Below are 24,637 nucleotides of genomic sequence, written 5' to 3'. Positions count from 1 at the left end.
TAGCTATTGGAGGGTGAGCTGGATTCTATACTGTCTCGTGCATCGTTGTCAATTGTCAACGAAGGTCCAGTTGCAGAATTGTTATTAATGGCAACGATGGAAGAGACGGATGGCATTCAGCTGGAGGTGTCAGCACCCATGTTGAGAGTTCGCTGCACCGGCAGTTACAAATGGAAATCATCCTTTGAGTTTTAAGATGATGGGTTGGATCAGAAAGTTCCAGAGAGAATTAAGTATGCCAAGTCTTGATACCGTTTATACAGAATCATTTTCAGAGCCTGTCTCCACTGTCAGATCCTTCCTGTGCTGTTTTTCTCATGTTCCCTCATCTGGAAATTTGAGCCACAAATTAGGTTCTCTTGCAAAATTACTTGAATTTAGGGAGTGGTCTGTGCCCAGGCTCTGGGTCCTATCACCCTGGAACTTTGGATCTGGGCCTGTCTTTACATCTGCCACCTCTCTCTATGAGGGACTCTATTCAAATACTCAAGAACTTTGGCAGAGTTAGGCTATAGACTAGAACTTGATAGCATGACCACGTCTCAGCTGGCAATTCCTGTTTTTGATGAGACTGGAAGTATCCAGCATCACAGTTTCCTGCTACTTCAATTTCTGGTCCCTTCACACTAGAATATCCAGAGATGTGGGGCACAAATCATGACTGGGTGTTTAGCATAGCTTGGGGGATGGGATTGGCTGGCAGCCCATGCCACCCAAGCATCCCCTTATACAGAGGGCATCATCTAGTGGCTGCATCTGCTGGGTTTCAGGGCTGCTTCATACCCGAGTGAAATGGCAATGGAAAATCACTCCAGAAAATACTAAAAATACATAGTGAGATTTACTTACCTACTTCCTAATAGCACCTGAGCTCTTTAAAATTGAATTTTAACCATATAAGTTACAATCCTTCACTGTTAATTGACTTTTTGCATTTCCTCTGAGTTTAGGCAATGAAAATACCCTGATCAGCTGCACTTCTGTTTCCATCCAGTTTCTTGCCATTTCACTTTCAAGTTCTGGAGAAAGTTGGCCTTTCGGTTGTAAATATTGAAGGGGAATGTTTAGTTAGTTAGTTTTGTAAGATCCCAACATTTAGGGCCCAGGTTAACCTGACAGAATCTCTGAAACATTTTTCTAAATCTCAGGCATGTTCATTAACAATGTTGGGAGAAGATTCTGGAGAGTTCCTTTGGGTCATATATCACCCATTCTGGTCTTTCTGTCCCTATTAAACACATCAAACTTCAATGTCAAAAAGTCCCTGAAAAACTGCCTTCATAGCACATTAGCTAGAGTTTACTATCATTGCTGTGTCAGCTCTTAGGTAATTGTATTCTTGCCTCTCTCCACTACAGTGCGCTATAAATATTAACTCCGGATTGTACTAAGCGCTTCCAAATGCACTTCTTGGATGAATTGGGCCAAGTCTTTTCCAAATGGAGATCTGGCCCAATGATTAACTAGCCATCTAGTTTATTCCTGATTGACAAAGGCCTGCTGTTTTTGCAAGGGTCTCTTGGTTTTGATTTGTGGAGGCCTGAAAGTGACAAATCCCCACTTTCACTTTCCTTCCCAAAGGAGGAGACGACATTAAACTACCTCTTCCTCTAATGCTTCTAAAATCCTTCCTTTCCATTTCATCCTCACTGCTAAGGCCTTTGTTCACCTTTATGTAATGCACAGATAGCATAATGATGGGCTCTATAATTCTCCCTTCTCAGCTACTGCGGCCTTCTCTGCCCTCCAGTCAATGTTGATGCTGAAAACATGTCCCTTTCCATCATTCTACTTAGGTCATTCGCCTTTCTGAGGGTAAAATTCACCCCATGCAGGGGCCTTAACTGGCCTTAAACGGGACCTTGAGTACAGGGGTCAATCTTTTATTGGCTTCCCCTCTCTTACTGCATTCAGTTCAAACATCTTGTCCTTATTCCAAATGGTAAACAAATGCATTGGAATTGTCATCTGTTCATGATCAGTTCATGAACTGAAACCAGAGCTAAATGTGACAAATACACCTCTTTCTGCCGATAAATTGGAGAGAGTTCCGAGAAGAGCCACGAGAATGCTTAAAGAATTGGGGAACATGCCTTACAGTGACAAACCCCAGGAGCTCAATCTGTTTAGCTTAACAAAGAGAAGGTTAAGGGATGACTTGATCACTGTTTATCAGTACATGCATGGGGAACAAAAAATTGATAATAGGCTCTTCAGACTAGCAGGAAAAGGTATAACAAGATCCAGAGGCTGGAAATTGAAGCTAGACAAATTCAGATTAGAAACAAGATGCAATTTTTTTATCAGTGAGGATACTTAACCATTGGAACAATTGACAAAAGATTGTGACGGATTCTCCATCACGGGCCATTTTAAAATTAAGATTGGATTTTCTGTGGTTCAAACAGGAACTAACTCAGAGAAGTCCTGTGGCTTGTGTTACACAGGAGGTCAGACTAGATGATCACAATGGTCCCTTTTCGCCTTGGAATCTATGAATAGTTCATTAGCTGCATCCTTCAGAACATAGGGGGAATCCTGGTCCCACTGAAGTCAATGGAAGTTTTGCCAGTGACGTCAATGGGGTGAGAACTTCGCTCATACAGTTTCCTTCATAGGGAAGTTCCTATGCTAAAGTGCTTATACACAGAGAGTTTCCAAACTTTACAGGGGAAAGACGCCCTCACCTTCCAAGCGTAAATTCTGCAGGTTCCCCACAGCAGTGATTCCCAAATCCCTGATCATCTGAATGGATTTCATGTGCCCTGTTACATTTGGATAGGTACGGTTAGATATTGTATAAGGCCATACAGCTGCTTGGGAATTTTCCAGCAAAATAGTTTTTTGATAGAAAAATACTGAAATTTTCTGATTTTTCATTGGAAATATCAAAGCAAACGATTTCATTTTTAGTCAGCTCTACAATAAAGTGCATCTGCCTATGGTGCTATGGAGCCTCATGGGACATTTAGATCAGTATTTCAGGTCCCCATTCAATTTTATGAGCTGGGCACCCTGGCCAGACTACATCACCCATGATGCACCATAGTTTCCCCTCTGACTAAGCTGTGTGGTGCATCATGGGAATCACATTGGTTCAAGACACAGAAACAAAATACTGGAGTTCCCCACAGGATGGAAAGCCTGATTTTTGCTTAGCTTTATATGGCTATTAATACAGAGAACTCAGCAGAGAACAGATAACTCTCCCCCACCCTCCCTGTCAAATCAAAGATGGACAGTGGCAGAAAGAATTTAGAACACAAATATTGTGATGCCGATGGTACCTGCTGGGACGATGACTCTCCTCTCATTGGTGGTCATGTTTGGTGGAGGGCCATTCTTTTCATCCATGTAGGTGCTGTAACTCATCGGGTTGGACTCCGTCCCCGCACCCACCAGTTTGCTGCATTTGTTAACGCTGCAGTCTACCGGCGACTCCCTGAAACGGGAAAGGTTAGGGTTAGGGTGGAGTAGAAGGGGAGCAAGTTGTAGGTTAGAAACAGGGGGAGTGTCTAGAGGGTACCTTGCACTTCTGTATCGCCTGTCATGTGACAGTCCCAGGTAATCTACACACCAGAAACCTCACAGCAGGAGCATGTTAATTATTACTCTATTAATCTATTAAACAGAAGGATAAACTCATGCACACAGGTGAGCACCCCAAATTCCAGCTGACATCAGTGGCAGCTGCAGATGCTTAGCACCTTTGAAAAATCAAGCTCCAAGTGCCTTGCTCAAGATCGCATAATAAGTCAGTGGCAAAGTTGCGATCCCAATAGCCCGGACTCCCAGTCCTCTAGCCACTGGCCACGCTGCCTCCCTATGAAAGTCTTCCCCTCCTCCCTTCATGTGAAGCAGTGATCTCCAGCCAATGCCATATTGCATTACCCCTACTGGAGACAGCCTGCATTGCTTGATATCGCATTAGCCTCTGCAATAGACCAGATGCGACCTGGTGTTAGAAGCCCCCAATTGGTTCGTCTCACCCACAGTTGTGCGGTGTCATAACCTAGATGGTCAACTCGTGGGAGACAAGAACTGACTGTTGTTGGTTTGGTTGGTTTGGGGCTGTTTTTTTTACTGTGTGTCGGTCCAGCACCTAGCGCAAGGCTTTAACCTTTGACTAGTACCTGTAAGCACTACTGCAATATAAACAATAAGAAATACAGCACTCCCTCCCCATTTCGTTATTAAAGGCCACAGAATGTCCACACTGGAAACATGGAGCTACAGAATGCTCCCAGGAAGATAATAAAAATGTGATAATGATCATTTATATTATTGCAGTGCCTAGAGATTCGGGCCTCATTGTGTTAGGTGCTGTCCATGTAACCCACTGGGGAATGTGTGCTGCAGGTCCCCTTCTGTGCTGATCCGCAGAGGATATCTGTCCATTACAGCGCTGCCGTAGCTCATACTGTAGATTCCCCAGTTTAATTCTTGGTGCGTCAGGGATAGCAGCCACCACATATCTGCAGTAAGAGGCAGTCCCTGGCTGACAAGTTCACCATGTAAATAGAGAAGAGGGAGTTGCCATCAGTTTACAGATGGGAAATTGAGGCACGGTGAGATTAAGGCCCAAATTTTTAAAGGTATTTAGGCCCTGTGGTGCTCAGGGTTGCAGTGCCTACCTGATTTATGAACATAAGTCTCATTTTCAAAAAGAATTTAGGCACTTTAGAGCCAAAATCCCACTGACCGTCAATGACTTTTAGGGTTGCATAAATCACTATTGAGAATGAGACGGAGGCTCCTAAATCAGCAAGGGTTTGAAATGCTGAGCACAGCAATGCTTAAATACCTTTAGAAATCTGGGCTTCAGTGTGTGGCTGAAGCAAGGGTTGAACCTGGATCCCCGTCCAGTTATCATGTCTGGTCTAGATGCGATAAATCGATCCCCGAACGTGCTCCCCATTGACTCCGGAACTCCACCAGAGCGAGAGGCGGTAGCGAAGTCGACGGGGGAGCCGCGGCTGTCGATCCCGCGCCGTGAGAACCCGAGGTAAATCGATCTAAGATACTTCGACTTCGGCTATGCTATTCACGTAGCTGAAGTTGCGTATCTTAGATCGATCCCTGCCCCAGTGTAGACCAGCCCTTAGCTACATGACCACCCTGCCTCTTTGCCAATAGTGCAAAGAAACAAGCAAAGAAGTGCTTTGGGAGGAAGCTACTCACTGCAGGGTAAAGAACATGCCAGTGCATTCATCCCATCCTGGGAGCTAGTTGGGAAGATTTTCCAATATAGAACAGTAAATGAGTTTGTTTCTGAATCTAACAGAGGGTGGGGGAATTACTGAAGTTCAGTGATCATGGCTGGGAGATAAATACTCCACTGAGAGAGTCTAAGGCAGATGGTAATTTTTTCCTCATGTCTTGCTGGGGGAATGTGGCTTGAAAATGGAAATAAGATGTATAACTTACACATGTTTGAGTTTAAGGTTTTACTATTTCGCCTACTGTTTTTCCAGGCAGAGAACCAAAATCCACCTTCGGAGAAGCAAACTGCTGAAGGTTTAATGTCCCATGGCAGCCGGAGCAGAGTTTGAGCAACTGCTGGGACGTCAGGCTTTTCAGAGGGTCCGAGCACTTCCCACTCGCTGCAGAAATGCTCGGTGTCAGGTGTTAAATGCTCCATGTACTGGGAGGAAGAACGGTCCTGTTTGGAGGAGACTAGGGGAAATAACAGCATCCATGCTTGAGCTTTAGGACTCAATCCTGTACAGCGCTCATGGTCTCTAGGAGCTGCCTGGCAGCCTCCACTCCCATCGGCTTCAGTGGTTGTTGAGGGGATTCCACTTCTCTCAGCAACTGGACCTTCCAGCTCAGACTTTAATGGCCCATTTGATGGGTCTGATCCAAACCCACAGATCTTCGCACTCCCAGATTTGAGGAGGTTTCGATGTCAGGTGAAATCCTGACTCTCATTGATTTCAGCAGAGTCAGGATTTCACCCCTGGGATCTACCTTACTTCTTACACTGTATCCATCACAGTGCAGTCTGGTTGGCCAGTATCCCTATAATGGACTGACCCAAACCCCACTGTTCTGTACTGCATTTCCCTTGGAAAACATTACTCTGACTTGAGCTTTTCTCTTGCAGATAATAGGGCAATAACATATACATATGTGTGTGTTCATATCTCTCTCTCCCAGATTTGCTCCTGTGAATATCTCTCTCAGAATCCAATCCGCATTAGATATAAATACACCCAGGTGCTTTTTAATAGAGTAAACCAACACTCCTACTTATGCTATAAGCTCCATAGAGAAGGGAGGGTTTCTTTAGTCTCTCTGCAACATACCATGCATGGCAATGGTGTGTATACCAGTGTACCCATTAATAATGACAACAATGTTGTAAGATGGCTCCAAAGCATTTTCATTATGATTTTGCACCTGGCAAGCACAGACCTCTTCCCCAGCCAAAAGTCCAGCACTGGGGGGCATTGTTGGTAGAAGCTATGCATTTTCCCAAACTGGTATTTGGCAGGAGAATATAAACAACCCATCTTTTGAGAAAAATGCCATGAATGCTTTAATGATTATAAGTGGGCAGGACCTTACTTTAATCACCACTTGCTGCACAGTACCCCCGAACACCAGGCTGGACATTAGCAAAATGACTGACCCCAGCGCTCCCCAACCAAATCGCATTTGCAACACCTGGATTTCCCGTAAAGGTCTCCCTCCAAGTATAGTCCCAGTCTGGCCTTTTCTAGGACAGGGAATTTGAAAGGATCCCAGCAGAAGGTGGTGTAGCTGCAGGCTATACAAAGAGGAATGCAGTAGAATAACTACAGTGCAGGAGAGAAGCGGGAGAGCCGTTCACAGTGAATAGTTTATTCACCGATCACAGCCCCATCCTTCGTTCATTAATTACCCATCAGCAGATTTAGATTTTTTTTATCAATGTGTTCATAATTCAGAATTGTTTATGCGATTCTATTTCAGACGCTGGGTTGCTCCTTGGTTATTCCAGGAGTGTGGGGCTTCAAGTTTTCCAGTGGCTACACAATCCGGAATGAACAGGTGTAGCTCAGCATCGGTCTGCTGAGGTCAGTGGAGCGAGGCCCATTTGTAGGATTTCTTTTATGGACACTCACTATGGAAGGAGGGAACCCAAAGAGCACGGGGCTGTGCAGATCCCAACACCCTTCATCCTGACAGCAATGTTCGATTTCTGCTCCTTCCAAGAGGACATCGGGAGCTCAGTGTTTTGGGAAGGGTTAGGTTGGCCTCGCCAAAGCAGACAAGCAGCTAGCCTGGCATTGACAAAGAACTACTCTGTGCAACCTCACCCAGAGCTCCAGATATGTGGAAACAAAGCAACCACTGTACCAGGGCCTCTGTCTAGGAATCACCCTGAGCTTGAGTTTGAATTAGCAACATAAGGGATTCCAGTGATTTTGGAAACTCACTCAGCAGGAGATTTCCACTTTCTTCTCTTCCTTTCCTCTCCCATCTTATCTCTTCCCCCTTCTCTCCTGTTCCTACTTCTTTCATCTTCTTTTTTATTCCTCTCCCCACACTATGTCCTTTTGTCTCTTCTCCCCTCTCCTCCCTGTTACTTATCTTTCCTTCTCCTTCCCCTCCTGTAGTGGGCCAGATTACTGGGACATCCTTAAACGAATGTGCTGACTTGGTATTAATGTAACTAACACCTTCACACTGAATAGGCATCTAAATATCACTTTGGATCACTTGATGATTACCTGTTCTGTTCATTCCCTCTGACGCACCTGGCTTTGGCCACTGACAGAAGACAGGATACTGGGCTTGATGGACCTTTGGTCTGACCCAGTATGGCCATTCTTATGTTCTTAAACATCACTGTCTGGGGCTCCCCAAGTCCTGCCCTGGAGGGAATGTTTGGGATTATGGTCTCTTCTCCAATTGTTCAGAAGTTCTGTCTGGAATCTGAAGGGGATCTTCCCACTACATTACACTCTCCTTGCCCCCTTCTCATTCTCTCTTGGACTTGTAGACCCTCTTTATGTTTGTAAACTGCCTGGATCATAATTGGTGCATCTGGCCACTACAATAATGCAAATACAATAATCAGAATACGAAGATGTATAGAGAAGGGGCAAAGGATGAACAAGAAGGGACCAGAGAGAGAGGGAGAGTGCAGAGATGAAAGAAGAGTGATGTTAGACACAAGGGCATGAATATTGACAAACCCCCAATTCTTACCGAGAAACAGAATGATAGGAAAAGCACAAACCAATTCTCAAACACAGGCCCCCATTTAGATTGTATTAATCCTGAATGTAGCGAGTCAAATGAGCACATCTCGTTATATAATCTCCAAATCCAAGAGCCTCAAGAATATTTATTCTCATAGCACTCCTGAGCAGGACAGAAGAATTATCCTCCTTCTAGGATCAAAAACTGAGTCACACCATGATTAAGTGACTTGGCCAAAGTCACACAATGAGTCTGTGGCACAGGTGGGAATCAAATCCAAATCTCTAAAGCCCCAGAGAATCATAAAATATCAGGATTAGAAGGGACCTCAGGAGGTTATCTAGTCCAACCTCCTGCTCAAAGCAGGACCAATCCCCAGACAGATTTTTGCCCCAGATCCCTAAATGACCCTCTCAAGGATTGAGTTCACAACCCTGCGTTTAGCAGACCAATGCTCAAACCACTGAGCTATCCCTCCCTCCCAAGCATACTATGTAAACAGGCAACTTGTGTGTTTTAATCCTCATTTAAACTAGAGCTGGTCTGAGCGCTAACATTTACAGTTAGAATTAGATTTGAATTTCCCTATAGTTGAAGAAGGGAAGTGGGAGCAGATACCAGCAATACTCTGGTTCTGATCCATCAGATCAGATGGTTGATGGGTCAAACCTATCAAGTTCAGATCCAAAGTTCCTTGTGATTTGGATCTAGTGATAGAATTCAGGCCAGTCTCTGGTTTATATGATGGACTGAAACACCCTAAGGAGAGACTCACTTTTGGAAAATGGCCTACATTGAGTGAGGGACAGCGGAAAAGGTGCATCAGGATAGATGGAAAATGGGCAATAGAAAAGAAATGGTGCAGGGTTGTGTCTTTCGCGCTTTTACACAACAACAATAAAGTAGTATGAAGAAACCACATGGGCACAGTGGGGTCCCGATAACAGTGTTTACTGACCATACCCAACATGCAAGGACGAGTTACATATACACAGAGCTGCTCTGCTAGGCTTCTAAAACAGAACACAGTGAGCGCCCCTAGATGGCTCACATTCTAGTTAAAGGGAAACGATGCTATTCATATACACTTCAGCAAAGAGAAAACAGGAAAAGTGTAATAAGTTCAGGGAGTCCTTTTGTTTTACTTAGAGACAATTTTGTGGCAACATTTATTATGCCATAAAATGAGCTGCCTGAACCTTAATGATATTTTAATATTTCAGGGGATGTTTTCAAAGCATTGATTTGATCGTTAGCCAAGCAAAACTCATTAACATCAGTGGGAATTACACAGCTAAATTCCTCCACACACATGCACATACCAAGCACTTGGACATTTTACCCCACTTTATTTATGTGATTAAATTTATACTATTGTCATGAAATTCAGAACTCACATGTTTGAAAGGCCACCCTTTGATCTTGGTTATAGTGATATAATTCATGATAACTCACTAAAGACAGCAGCGGTTTGGGATTTTTGTGTTATGGGTTATTATTTGTATTTAGAGCTGGTTTAAAAAACTGGGATTTTTTGGTGATAATTTTTGTGACCAAATCCTCCCATTTTTTTTCTCAATGAACTTCAAACTTCTCCATTGAAATTTGGAGCAGCTGATTGAAAAACAGGATGCATGTTTCATGCAAAATTTCTCAAAACACTCATCCTGGTTTTCCTTCATTTAAATTCAACATTTCAATGAATACGTTTGTCAAAAAAACTCCAAAATTTTGGAAAAAAATTAACCGGCTATTTTTGTATTCTGGCAGTTTCCACAGGCCCCAACTGAAATCAGGGTCCTTTGTGCTGTACAAATACATAGGAAGAGATCACCTCTTTCCCAACTTGCTTACAATCAAAACAGACCAAAGAGACAAAGAGGGGGAGGAAAGAAAGATTGTCTCCCCTAGTTACAGGTGGGGGAAACTGATTCTAGAACAAGGCATGTTAGAACAATGCACAGAGGGATTTAATGGAGGGTTGGCTGGAAAACAAGAATTCTGTTTTGCAAAATAATATCAAGGTTTCAAACTTGTTTTCATTCTGCAGCAGAATGAAACAGAGACCTTTAGACATTTTTTTCCAGACTAGCCAGAGGTAGGGCACTTGCATGGGATGTGGGAGACCGAGATTGAAATCCCAGCTCTGAAGCAGGCAGAGAAGGCACTTGAATATGGTTTTCCCATGCCAGTACCCTAAACACTTAGCTAATGACTATTTGGGGTTGGGTCTCTTTCTTCCTCTCCACCGCAGCGAGATTCTGTGCTGGACCTGAGAAACATTTCAGTTTCACCAAAAAAATTCTGACCGGTTCTAATTAAATGATTTACGCATTAAATCTGTGGAAGAACTAGAGCTGGAACCCACATTTCTTGAGTGACAAGTCAACGCTTTAACCACAAGTTCATCCTCCCTCCCTGATGTGTAAGGTGGTCTAAGAGGCTGAAGAATGTTACATTTTCCATGTTGGGCTTTAACTGCTCCACATTCAGACATATTAACCACTGCAGAATATGACTATGCCAGTGGAGACTTGCCAGCTATCTCCGACGGCAAGCACATATTTTGTGGCTACATAAATTGCACCCAGATTTGAAAATTTAGCTTGAAACTTTCCCAAAGAATCCATTTCCCAAATCCTGCAGTGCCCAGTGTCTCGCCAAGAATATAGGTCTTGAGCTGCCACTGATTGAATGTGCAATATATGCGATTACATGGATGCCAAATGTATAGGAAGCATCTCCAGCCCCTGATTGGGAATGAACTGGGAAGATATGACTTGCACTGAAAAGCTGGTTCACCTTGCAATGGTGTTTGCAGGCTGAGGTTGTATTATATCTGATGGGAGAACAGATCAGGAAGACAGACATGCAGACACCCTTCCCATAGATCCCTGATCTTCAGAGACCCCTGTTCCCATCCAACCTGCAACTCATTTCCTTAAACCTCAGCAGTCGGGCCTGTCTCTAGTTAGAAAAGAAAAGTCTGCTAAGAAAAGAAAAGACAAGAAAAGAAAGGAAAAGAAAAGCTGGACATGGTCACTTACCCCCATCCAGCTCCCTCCACTGTCAGGAATCATATAGCTTAATAACTCCCTAGAAAATACAAGCCATTCTCCCGTCAAGCAGCAAATGCTATTGCGTCAAGCACAGGTGAAGCACAGAATAAAGGCTACTCTCTTTAACAAGGCAGCTGGAGCCTGGTAATAGGGCGCACTTGAAAAACAAGAGAGAAAAAGACAGCGACAGAGGGGTGGGAGGAAGGTTTTATTATTCAGTCCACAGTTCGAGTTCATCTGTATTGAGGCTGGCGTTCACTGCTCAGATGGTGTGTCAGTTTTGGCAGGCGGCTTATGGGCGGAGGAACGGGGCGACTGGAATGGCCCAAGCCATGACAATGAGCTGTGATGGAGACTGGGGGACAGGGCAAATCTCAGCTGTGAGTAGGAGGTATGTGGATCTTCCATCTAGTAGAGGATTGGGCCTCCAATCTCCTGGGTGCATGTGAGCTCTCAGGCTAACAGGTTATCATCAGGGCAAGGCTTGGAGCCGTTTCAGCCTCGATCTCGGTGCTTCTTGCGTTGGTTTAGTTAGGGACGCCCAAAACAATCCTTTCTGTTTCTTCAGATTGGGATGCAGTTGGCCAATTTTCGAGAAGCCCGAGGAGCTTCTGCTTCTGGGAAACTAGTGAAGCAAATCCCGTGTATAAAATAGTTTCTCTTGTTTCTCCTATTGTGTGAATAACCACACTTTTCACTTCTGGTTGCCTTTTCTGCACGTATCAAAACACTTTATAGTCACTAATGAATCAAGCTGGCGTAATAAGGCTGTAGGATTGTCCCTATTTTACAGATAAGGAAATTGGAGCATATCGAGGGATCCCAAAGCAAGGAGGAGCCAGAAATAAAACCCAGAATGTTTGATGCCCAGATAAATGCAATATAAATGCACAAAACATGTTATCTGAGTATATCTGTGCATACTGTACCCACACAGCACATACGCTTGCAGCAGATATAAGACATATGTGAATGTTGTGCATATATTAAGCTTATATGTAGCCCAGTAGCAGTATATTTTTATTTGTTCAGTGGGCCTCCAAAATTTTGCTAAGCGCCACATAGAAAAATACAGTGGTAAAGAGGGACACCATGCCTAAGATTTGGGTACCCCATGGAGAGGTATAAAGGGGTTCTCACCCCTCCTTATGCCCCTGTGTGTCATGTAGTCCAAGTCACCATCTAAGCCATCTCAGAACCTATCAGTGAACTAATTATAAGACAAAACAGTCAAACCTTCTGTCCAGTGTAGTGCACAAATCTTCATCCCACATGAAGACATGTTTTTATGCCAGTTGCATTCTCTATACTGCCACTGTTTTGTTATGAGCTGTGTGAATCTTGTTATGGGTTGAGATAAAACCTCATTGAGATTGATAGGTGTACACTGCATCAAAGAAATACCTGACTATTACCAATTCCTCCTCCTAACTGGGACAACCTACTAGACCCCAAATTTTTTGGCCAGTCAAAAGGAGGAACAGTATATTATAAATTATATTTTAGGCTACAGTGGTAAGATAATGCTAACCTGCTTGCATTTGCCGGATCCATTCTATTGCTTCCATTTCTCTGGGAGGATGAGATTCCCCAGAACACACCTGCTATTCTATTTCTACTCTGCACTTGGGGCCCCCATTCTGTATTCATAAACATTGGTGCAAAACTGGTGGGACGACCCTCCCTTCCCCTCTCCCCCCCGCCATCAATATCAATGGAATTATACCAGGGTCAAACCAGCATGGGATCAAACTCAAACCTCAGCAGATCGTGGACAAAGATTAGCGATGACACATAGCTATTATTTTTTATATCCATTCTCCATCTTCTCTAAAGGCAAGGCAGGTGAAATGATATTTAGTATTAGACCAACTTCTGTTGGCGGAAGGGACAAGATTTTGAGCTTCACCGAGCTCTTCCTCAGGACTGGTGAAAAACTCTCTGAATCTTGAAACCTTGTCCTTTCCACCAACAGAAGTTGGTCCAATACAAGATATTATTTCACCTACCTTGTCTCTCTCATATCCTGGGACCAACATGGCTACAACAACGCTGCAAACATATATCTACTGTACACTTACAGGGCAAACCCCACATATACTGCAGTACCAGATCTTTAACTACGTTGCTTCTCCCCAGAGATTTAAAGTGGTAGGCTGCAGGGCTTCCTGTTTCAAATGCAGTTCATTGTAAGGCTCTTCTTAGAAACCAAGGTTTTAAATTGAAATGAGCAAAAGGAAACATTTTGATTGACACAATTTGATTGGTTTTTCCCTCCCAGATTTTCAGTTTGTAAACATTTTGCGAGATTTCAATGTTTTGTCCCAATTTGGGACAGGACATTTTTTCAAAATATCTCTAAAATTCTCCTGGGATGGGAAAACCACTTCCCACCCAGCTCTGACTGGACTGGCTGGAGTGTGGGCAGGGTGGAGGGGCACTTATAGTTGCTAGCCCACACAGCTCTATAACCATCCCGGCCAGCACTTCATTCCTGTGACTTCTTGATCATTATCATCATGGGGCACGGCGAATGCCCAGGCTCTCTTTTTCATTGGTGGGATTTCAATGTTGTGATATTCCGCAAGACAGGGGATTTATGGCTTTTGTTCCATTGTACCTGGTGGAAAGTCACCTACGACCAGAACCTCAGTATTAAATCTTATCTGAAGGACGGCACCTCCAGTCGCAGCATGGCCCCTTGAGACATTGAGTGTAGACAGAGGGGAGAGCGCTACCTACTGTATTGCCAACACCTGGGCCGGCTTTACTATTTTTGCCACCCCAAGCAAAAAAAACCAACAACAACAAAAAAAGCCACTCGGACAACTGCCCGAACTACCAAAGCAAAAAAAAAAAAAAAAAAGCCGTCAGGACTGCGCTGCCCCAAGAATGGACGTGCCACCCCAGGCATGTGCCTCCTCCATTGGTGCCTGGAGCCGGTCCTGGCCAACACTATCTCCAGCAGCACAGCTGGGTTCAGTACTGGCCTACTATTGCATGACCAACTGTTCAATGCCTCTGAGCCCCTTGGGAGGCCACTGGAGTGTGCCGTCTACATCAGTGCTTGGAGGACTCAAATCCCAGCCCTGACAATAGCTATGGCGATGCAAGTTTCAAAATTGCAACATCCATACCCTGACCCCATTCAAGGCCATGACAAAACTCCCTTTGATTCCAGCGGGACCAGGATCTGCCCCTAAGTGAAGGGATGGGTTTGTATGTACACAGGTATATGGGTAACGTATAGCAGATCACTTTTGTGAGCAAGGTTTCCCTGATATAGGAACATATCAGATGGGCAGATGCACGCCCTTCCTTACCTGGATCCATTCATATGATCATATTCCCTCTTGACATTGACCCGGACCGTCTGATTGATCCACTCCTGCTGGGGAGGTAAAGGGTTGATTTTGTGAGGCTGGCCGTAGTCGGGGTTCCCTGAGGCCGTCATGTCCGCCTTGGGGAGGTGAGCGGCAGCGCTGTACGTGGAGTCGAAGAGGGACTGGTCGTCACTCACCACCGAAAGGGCCTCCTGAAGAGAAGAAACAAGAGCCTGGCGTCATGACTAAACCAGCGACTCCGCTCACATTCTCCCTTTGAGTTGGCCTGCAGCTGCGAGAGCCCCACAGCTGCCAAGCCCTGCCTGAAAATGACATCTGCCAGCATCGCAGATTGAATCCAATTCTTTGGGGTCCATTAACCCTTATGCAAAACCGGTGGGTTCTTTTTCTGGTTACTCTGTGTCTGAGGAGGCAGGAGCTGAGGTTAACTGGGTACAGTTAACTGAGGGAGCTGGGTACAGTACTCTCTTCACTGCCTGCCTCATCCAAAGCGCATCTGACAAGGTCTGCATGCTCTTCATGTAGCTAAGTTAGCTGCTAGCTTGGCTGACAGTTGAAATGGGGACATTCAGAGCTAAAAGCATAAGCTGCTATAGCACAAGCTAATGAGCCACTACTTTTCCAGCTGCAGATCTCAAAGCACTTAGCAAAGATGGATAAGCCTTTTTGGCCCTTAAGCATGTGCTTTACTTTAAGCATGTGCTTAAAGTCCCCTTGAAATCAAGAAGTATTTGCCCTAATAATTTTGCAAGTGGCTTCTACTGTTGTTGTCCTTATTACTGTTTATAATTGGTGTTTCTGTAGCACATAAGAGCCCCAGCCTGGACAAGGAATCCATTACGCCAGACACTGTACAAACACAGAACAAAAAGACAGTCCCTGCCCCAAGTGGCTTACTATCGAAGTATAAGACAAGAGACAACAAAGAGTTATATATATGAATGGGGGAATACAAGAAAACAATGAGGTAATACCACCAGCATGATCAGCTGGGGTGCTGAGAGTCATCGACCCAAACTGTAAACCCAGTATATGATGGAAACCACTTCAAACCAGGATTGTATCTTCATACAGTCCTCCTTCGCCCATTGATCGTACAAATTTCAGAACCCTTGGGGGATTGAAGATACCCCTAGAAAATACTCTCATCAGGACTGGTCAGATTTTTCCGAGAAATCTCCCCAGCAAGATTTGGGAATTCAGCCCTGGCCAACCTCAAACCCTGATTAGTGTGAGGGATTCAGGCAGATGCATCTGTGGACGTTGCTAGTCCATTACGAACACTGGAAATCCCCATTCCCATCCCCTCGAGACCTTGCAAAGGCTTAATAAAACCAGTGACACTGCCAATGGCTTCTTCTTAAAGCAAAGAGTAGGCCTTTTCATCGGCAGCGAGGATGTGGTTACAGGTCTAGTATCTGCTTTGCTGAAGCCAGGGTGTGTCAGACAGGGATTCTGAAATGACAAAGGCAGGAAGTAGCCTTCATTGGCCTCCTAGGCGCATCTCAACACAAAACTCTGGGGGTTTCCCTTTATGGCAGGAGGCCGTAGGTGAACCTTAAACAGATCAGTCAAAGGGGATCTCTGTTGGTGGGATTCTGCGCCCTGTACCAAGTACACTTGGCAATGGAGCTGGTTGGAAAATTAATTATTTTCTCCTTGTGGACACAATCAGGGAATTTTTTTGGCAATTTTCAGCAGAAATTTTTGATTTTTCATAAAAAAACCTGACTCTGGTTTTTGGCCAACACCCCCTCCCCCAAATATTCAGTTTGGAAGGAGGGGTTCAGTTTTCTGGCAAAAAAAATCGTAAATTCGAGGAAAGCAGACAAGTCCCATGAAAATGTCCATTTGGTTGGAAACTCAATTTTCTGTTGAAAAAAACATTGTGATGCAAAATTTGTGCCCAGCCCTATTTATCCGGCTAAGAAAAGGTCCCGTTGAGCTCAGCTCGGGCATGGACTGATGCGTTGATTTGGGTAGGACTAAGTAATGGGGCAAGTACACATTTCCCGCCATCGTAGATACCACCAGCTGGGGAGATTTGTTTCCTAAGTGCAGCACATTCTGTGAATGAAGAAACGACTCTCCTGTACAGGGAGCTGTGCACAGGACTGATCAGCGTTCATTACCACAGATATCCATAACGATGCTCTTGCACTCATACAGTAGCTTCCTCCAGATGTTAGACACTTTACTGATTAAATGCACGTAGCCTAAGGACCCTACTTTCCCCTCAGTTACTTGCACGGCACAGAGGAGAACAAAGGTATATGTGACAGCTGCCATTTTGGCTGCCAGACTGGGCACTGAACCAGAGACCTCCAGAGCTAAAATTACAAGCTGCTAATATGCAAGCTTCCACAGATACAGCTCCAGCCTCTGCTCAGACACAGCTGGGGACCTGTAATACATGCAAACACCAAACAAATATGGCTAGATGTGTAGGAGGAGAGCTAAGAGGCATGTCTCCCCCCATCCCCCGGCCAGGCCTTGCTGTGGCATTTCCATGCATCTAAGACTCAGCATAAATACAGAGGGGTGGCCAATGCCAGGGGATCTTTAACTTCCATGGACAGACTGCAGTAACTCCTCTTTTAAAAGTCGCATCAGACAGACCCAATACCTGGAACTCAGTTCCACTTCCTTGGAAGGATACAGCTGGCCCTGCTGGATCTAAACCTATAGTCCAAGGTCAGGGAAGGCCGATGTTTAGCTCATTCCCTCTGGATCAGTCCCTAAATGACTCCTCTAGCTATAAACATGTGGCTACATTCCATTCCTAGGGGCCTAACCTGATTGAGAAGAGTCTGGCTTCAGCTCTGGTTAATGAAGAGATCAACAGCTCTGATCATAGAATTGTAGAATCATAGACTATCAGGGTTGGAAGGGACCTCAGGAGGTCATCTAGTCCAACCCCCTGCTCAAAGCAGGACCAATTCCCAACTAAATCATCCCAGCCAGGGCTTTGTCAAGCCTGACCTTAAAAATCTCTAAGGAAGGACACCAGCAGGTAAATGTTGCATCCTATTGGAATCTAGAGTTACATGGAGTCTGGGGTAGCTGGGTAATTGGGAAACCCTTGTGGGGTGTTAAGGGTGATAACACAACCTTACTAAAGAAACCACCGCTGATCAGAGTTCTGCCCTATGCTGTCGCCTCCTGAGCTTTGTCCTTGAATGGCCAGACTGAGTCCGAGATAGGGGTCTTGTGTTTATTACTTGGGCATATATATTACATTATAGAGCCTCTGGGAATACGCTGGCTTCAGCTTTTCCAGTTTTTTATCACATTCCCGGCATAATGCAGCCAGTCCCGTCTACAGCAGCTCGGGGCATACCACAGACACACTCAGTTCCCTGCAAAAACCAGTCCCTGCCTTCTCAAGGTATCCCATGAGCCACACAGCTGCCCCAGAGGAAAGTCTATTGCTGCTCCTTCTACTGAAGTGATCCTTCATAGGGTTGGCAAAACACCTTTGGATCCTGAAGAATGAATGGAGTTGCAGAAATGTCAGATGATTATTACCTTGTGTTCCTAGGAGGCAAAATCCAACAGTCCTTTCTCAGACAAAATGTCTAGTGACTTTATATGAGAGTTTTGCCTGAGACTGAGTGAAAATATCAGGATTTGACCTGTGACTTTGATCCTGTGGATCCAACAGTACATTATGGATGAAGGCCAAGATTTTCAAAAATGTAGGTGCTTCCATTTTGGGGGTCTCCAGTGGGAGACATGCTGGGCTTGGTTTTACGAATTGCAGAGCACACAGAACTTCAGCTGGAGTCAGTGGAGCTGCTGGTGTTCAGCATCTCTGAAAATTGTCTCAGGTTGGGCTTCCAAAAATTTGGAATGGCCACTTTTGAAAAGTTGGCTGCATGCCTATGTCTGTTTTATGGATTACAGAGAGAACAGGATGGCTCCAATAAGCAGCAACCTGTTTTAAGCCATCTCTTTCAAATACCCCCAAATTCACCCATGCTGTATTCTCCACCTTGAATGTACCTCTCCTTGACAAGACATTTATGTTGGTGTCTTGGGTGGCTGATTAATACAGAGCATTGTTGTGAATAGTAACCATTCTTCAGCACAGCAGCAATTGTGCACCCATGACACTAAGTAAGAGAGAAAGTAAAGGAGAGCTTCTCCCATTGAAAGGGAGATGTGCTTTGTTAGGTGGGTACCACCCGTAGTTCTTTGTGCTACAAGAATTAGTATTATTCTTTCCCAGTGAATCGTGGAAGAACTTGTCTGTCTTTTGAGGTACATGGGGAGAACTGTGGGAAGGCATTGGAGGGCTATCAGCACTCGAATGATTTAGCCTGTGTCTTCCCTGCAAAGTGGCCAGGTTCCAGCCTGAGTGAAAGCAGAGACACCTGAGGTCGGCCCCCAGCCAGGCCAGCTAGCCTGGTTTGAAGCACCACCAAATTTAGAGAGAGGGTTGTGTGTGTAGACAAGAGAGGGGCAGGGGCTAAAGGCAGGATGTGAGTTAAATTTTCAGTGAAGACAGGCCCCAACTGGCCAGGGCTCAGCTGGGCGGTCATCCGAAAGTTCTAAGATCGACCTGTCCAACTACACATCCTTGCATTTGAGGCCCCCAAAGCAGTGATGGTGCCTGGCTAGCAATAAGCCATTTGCACTGAAAGAGCTCACGTTGGGACAGGCTCTTGGCAGAATCAGCTCAAACCTTAAGAGGTTCAGCTTGGACAAAACCCCCTCCCCCAAATTCAGCAGCTTTGTCTCCCAGCGTGACCCAGAGCTCGAGGGCAAGGAAAGTTCACAAGATGGTCAGGGTTTCCTGGCTTTGGCTGAGCTCCGACTGCCATGAGAACCAGAGATCGTGATGTGACAGTAATCAGTGGTCTCACCCCCTGTATATGTCTACAATGAAGGCTCTCTCCAGGCCTCAGTGATGCACCTGCACTGAATATTGACTCTGTGCTCTGTACAGTCACTTTTCTGACCATAACCACATTTAAAGGGCGTTGTGAACGATCAAAGGTTCATCCTCCTGCCACAAAGGCTGACTTCATCAGAGAGAAAAATGCTGCACACAAACCACCGCGCAATGCACGGAAAGATTTCTTCGCTCTCCAGAGCAGGGGAATTGCAATCAAATGTTTTCCTTTCTCTTTCTCTGCGGTATTAGGGATCACTCCTGAACTTCTTTGCAAAGGGCATATTACAGACCCATCCCCCTCCACCTGCCCGGGCCCAAATGTGGGATGCAAAGGAGCCAAAAATGAGGTGCCCACAGCAAATGACACAAAAAATCTATTCCTTAAATATAAATAACGGTTTCTGGAATTGCAGTTTTATGAATCAGCATTTTTGCTGCCAATACTTATGCTGGGAAAGCGAAATAGGATCAGGTTTATGAGGGATGGAGACCAAGGTCGGTTTAAAATGCAGTAGAGATAAGCCCATAGTGAAACTTGAGGAAGTGGGGGCTAGTGGACAGGACACTGAGCTGGGAGTCAGGAAAGCTGTATGCTATTCTCAACTCTGCCATTGACCTGCTGTGTGACCTTTGGCCAGTCACTTCTCCTCTCCATGCCTCTGTCTTCCCGCCCACTGTTTGTCTGGTCTAGTCAGATGATGATATCTTTGGGGCAGAGGCTGTCGCTCACAGTGTATGTATGAGCCTAGCACAATGGGATCCCTTCAATACAAATAGCAATCTCCAGGATCTGGACACCTCTGAATGTTGACAGTGTCTCAGATCAAAGCTTAGTTTCAGATCTCAAATGTCCCGATCTTTATAACGCACCAAACCAAAACCAAAGGTCCAAATACCTCTGAGCCTTAGTGGGGTCCAAAATCATACCAGCCTCCCCACTCCCCCGCTCCCAAAAAGTCTTATCTATTTTTAAAACCAAACCTAAGGTTACAAAGTATTTTCTGCCTAGGTGGGCAGAAGCAGGTTTGGGCGATTCACTGAAGGGCTGGAAGCTTTTTGGAACCAAAACCAGATGATGGGCTTTCTTGGGCTTTGTCCACACTACGCCACCTCTGCATGCGCTATGCAGGGAACCCACATAACCCCTCCTGGAAAACGGCAATCCTGGGTGTTTTATTGGTACAACCACACTCCTAACTTTTGGACCTTCAGAGCCCCCTTTAAGGCATGCCTATTTAGTGGAGACTTTGCTTGACTGGAGCTAGAAGAAAACAGTCATAGTGATGCAGTAATGAGAGCCCCAATCTGGGAGTCATTGGAGGTTCGATTCTCCGTTGCTCTGCACCGTGCATGTAAAGTGGGTGTGAAGCCAGTCTGATTTGGTAGCACTTTACACCAGGGCAGAATTAAGACAATCCACAGCCCTAAGCACATCATTTGATACCTCCGAGTCCCCACCCCCGATCCCATTGCTCTGGCCCTGCATTATCTGGCCCTGGCCCTCCTTGGGGATGGCAGCAGGTTTCAGAAGTGAGACAAATGGAGCAGTTCATGCCTCTTGGAGCTATTGTTTCAGGCTCTCTGCAGACTCAGGCAGCTCGGTTCATTCTTCCAAGCTTTTCTTTGCATGCATGAGGGCTAGGAACATTGTTTTTAAATGAAAGCTGACATTGTGATATTATTACATGACTTCAGTAGCTCAGGCCCTACCCTATGTATCTAGGCCATCATCTGTCCCCGCTTTACACTCACACTGCACAAAGTGCAGGGCGATGGAGAATCAGGCACACAGGGTCCATTCTGGGCTCTACCATTGACTTGCGGCCCACTGTCTATTTACCAAGTGCCTGACTGTGAGCCCCATACTTGCCCTGGGGAGAAGTTACTCACTCGAGCAGTCACAATGAAGCCTGGCACTTCTCCAGGGAGGAACTGCTCACTGGTAGAGTGAGGAGTTTGCAATCTGGCTCAAGTGTCTCAGGGGCTCTGTGCCTTAGTTTCTTCATCTACACATGGGAGCTAATAATGCTTTTCCCCCTTTATACAACACTTTGGGATCGACAGCTGAAGGTTTCTATTTTTATGGATATTTCCCTTGGCTCATTTGCTTTGGCTTTGTAGAGTGATCTGTTTAAGATGCTTATACAACAGATAAGCAGTAACTGATTTCCCGGCCCACTGAGATTAGATTAGCTCAATCGTCATTTTAAATTAAACAGCATCCAAAATAGAGGATATTTTTAAAATGCTCGGGAGGTGGGCAAGTATTTTTTGGCCCAACTTTCAAAGGTGCAGGACACCTGAAGCTCCCACCTGCCATTGATTTCTTGTAGGCGAGGCTTGTCGGTGTTGAGCCCCTCTGAAGATCAGGTCCATTTTTCTCCGCTATAGAGATGGAGAAAAGCAGGAACAGGGAGATTCAGTGACTTGCTCCAAGTCACATAGCTAGGCAATGATACAGCCAGGAATATAGCTCAGGAATTCCCAGCACCCAGGCTCATGCTCAAGCCACTAGATCACACTGCCTTTAGTTTTACTTTCCATTATGAGAGGTACTCTTGAAATGACAGTGCTTACCCTGCGATAATCCCAAAACAAGACTCATTTCTTTGCAGCCCAAAGAAAGGTGAACCTGGTAATTTGTGCAAGGAGGAAAAGCAAAGAGGGCAGAAGATTGATACAAAACCCAGAGGATTCTTAACAGCAAGAATATCCTGAAATTAAGGCTCACACTAGAGCTGGTAAGATAATGGGGACATTTTTTCACAATCAGTTTTGCACCCAAAAAAAAAAAAATAATAAATAAAAAAGTGTTCCTTTTTTTAGATTGGATAGTTTTTGAAGTTCATCATTTCACATCCACCCCAGCTCTAAGATGAGACACGTTGGAAGAGAGGTCTGGATTCATCATAGCTCCACATCCACTAAGGCCCTGATGCAAACAAACCCTCAAAGATGCGCTTAGCCCCTCCCAGTTCAGGACACCACTTACGCACATGTTTAATTTAAACACATGTTTAGGGGACTTAAGTTAGGCACGTGCTTAAATACTACCCTGAATTCTCAAATCAGGGCTCCATACTGCACACTGATAACTTGGAAGCTGACCTCTCCTACAACAGCTGTTCTAAATTCTAAGAGAACTTAAACTTCTGAGCTGTCTAGATATGCTATTAACCATTGAATAACCATTATCAGTTGCTACACAGAATCCATCTGTGCTGTTACTATACGCCTGGGCTCTTTTAAATCCATGATCCAGGGTTGCTCTGACGTAAAATGTTGTGGGTTAAACATTGTATGCTGAACATTTGGGGTGAAACCTTGGCCCCGTTGAAGTCATTAGTAGTTTTGCCATCGACTGGAACAGTGCCAGGATTCACCCTTGAAGGCTAATCCAAATGGAACTGTCCTGTGCTGCCAAATTAGTGCAAGTTACTCTACCTATACACACATTTCACTGACCAATTTACATTACTTAATTTACACCACTGAATTGGCCCTCTGTCCCTGGGAACTCACTCACCCTCTACCCTAGAGGTGTACATGGACCTTCCTTTTGGGTTATTTTTTTCATACTCTTGTGAAATAATTGTATGATTTCCTTTAAGCATCTGTATTAGTCAACAGAGGCTCATGGATATGAATATGCACACACACACTTCGGTAAATATTATTTTAGCATTTTTACGGGCTGTTCTGCTGAAGACTCTTAGAGGACTGCCTGATGGTTTCCTAGCAAACCTGAAGGTCTCTCCTGAAGTAAGATGTTCCTCCACACAAAACTTGAAGTGACCTCTGCTTTGCCCTGAAACACCCCCTGTCTACTCTTATGCCCTCTTTAGAAGCAGAGCTTGCTTTCCATTCCAAAATTCAGATCAGCGGCCTGCACCATGAACCAACGTTCAGCACAGAATTATCATCCATTCCCAGTTCTAAAACTTCTGTTTGTTCAGTGACTAGGAAAGGAAAACTCCATCTGGAGAAGCTAAGAAGCAACTCAAACTATCCCTCTCAATTCGGGTGACCAGATAGCAAGTGTAAAAAATCGGGGTGGGGGGGTAATAGGAGCCTATATAAGAAAAAGCCCCCAAAATCGGGATTGTCCCTATAAAATCGGGACATCTGGTCACCCTACTCTCAATGCAAACTGAAACTTTGGTTCATATAAATTCAGTTAACTTTCAAATTCGTCGTTTCATTCTTTTGTGGCAGCTTCCACATTTTTATCTGGACTGGAAGTATAAAGCATCTCTGGTGATATTTTCAGCCAGACTAGAAACGGAGGCTATCGATCGATCTATCGTATTTCCTAGCATGCGCTCTTTTTGTTTTCTGTGATACTTCCAGTCTAAATTATTTTTTTTAGATGGGGGCAGAGGGAAAAGAAAGTTGTCGTGAGAGAGCACAGTGGCAATGTGTGTGTGTGTGTGTGTGTCCTCTATAACATGCTGCATCAGAAAAGGACATGAACAACCTGATTGTAGCAGACCAGTTTAGCAGAAGTGGTTAAAAAACAAAATCATAGCCATTGGATAGCTCTGAACATCACAACTCTCACCTTAGTTGCTAAGAGCCAAAGTTTCAGAAATCTGGCAAATATGTCTGTTCTCATAAGATTTCAAGCACAGTTTTCCAGACCCAAGAGGTTTGTGTAGTTCAGAGAAGCATTAAAATGAGGGGGGCTTCTCCAAACTGAAGCTCTGACCCATCACATCCATTCATCATTTCGCTGTGATACCATTGTCCCAGTTACATTCACAAACACTGTGATTGTATCCTGTTTTGTTCTCTGACACCGTTCCCATCACAATTGCAGGAAGCCCATTAGGAAATGTTCTCCGGGTGCTGTTATGTTTCAATCCACAAAAAACAAAATGTGCACGTTCAACCCCAGATGACTTATTCCAGACTAAGGAAAAACAATGGCATGAAAGAATCAAAGTAAAGTCTCCAGGAGAGAGCACAGTGTGTGTCTCCTCCAGAAACAGGTGGCAGCAACTCTGAGAATTGCTGAACTCTACCTACGTGAGGAGTGATTAGAAATGTAAAGGAAAGAAAAGGCATGCAATCAGCCATATACAGCACAGGTCACTAGTCAGATTTTCAGATCCTATCCCTTTATGGCAAGCAGAAAGTGT

At 44.8% G+C, this 24,637-nt stretch overlaps 1 protein-coding gene across 18 annotated transcripts in view; it reads right to left on the bottom strand.

The window, feature by feature from the left end:
* Positions 1–24,637, bottom strand: part of FLI1 (Fli-1 proto-oncogene, ETS transcription factor) — a 117,738-nt gene that overhangs the window by 40,583 nt on the left and 52,518 nt on the right. For 10 of the 18 annotated variants that reach the window (XM_042851955.2, XM_042851953.2, XM_042851952.2 and 7 more), the window contains 3 exons: positions 14,576–14,787; positions 3,288–3,442; positions 2,688–2,765 (listed from right to left, as the gene is read on the bottom strand). In XM_042851955.2, the coding sequence (XP_042707889.1) occupies positions 2,688–2,765; positions 3,288–3,442; positions 14,576–14,787 (445 nt within the window). The remainder of the gene's footprint in view (positions 1–2,687; positions 2,766–3,287; positions 3,443–14,575; positions 14,788–24,637) is intronic. The other 8 variants (XM_065570632.1, XM_008164143.4, XM_024101898.3 and 5 more) reach the window with 1 other exon arrangement.

The sequence above is a fragment of the Chrysemys picta genome, chromosome 16 (assembly GCF_011386835.1).
Source record: "Chrysemys picta bellii isolate R12L10 chromosome 16, ASM1138683v2, whole genome shotgun sequence".
Taxonomy (NCBI): Eukaryota; Metazoa; Chordata; order Testudines; family Emydidae; genus Chrysemys; species Chrysemys picta.
This window is presented reverse-complemented; position numbering and strand designations above follow the sequence as displayed.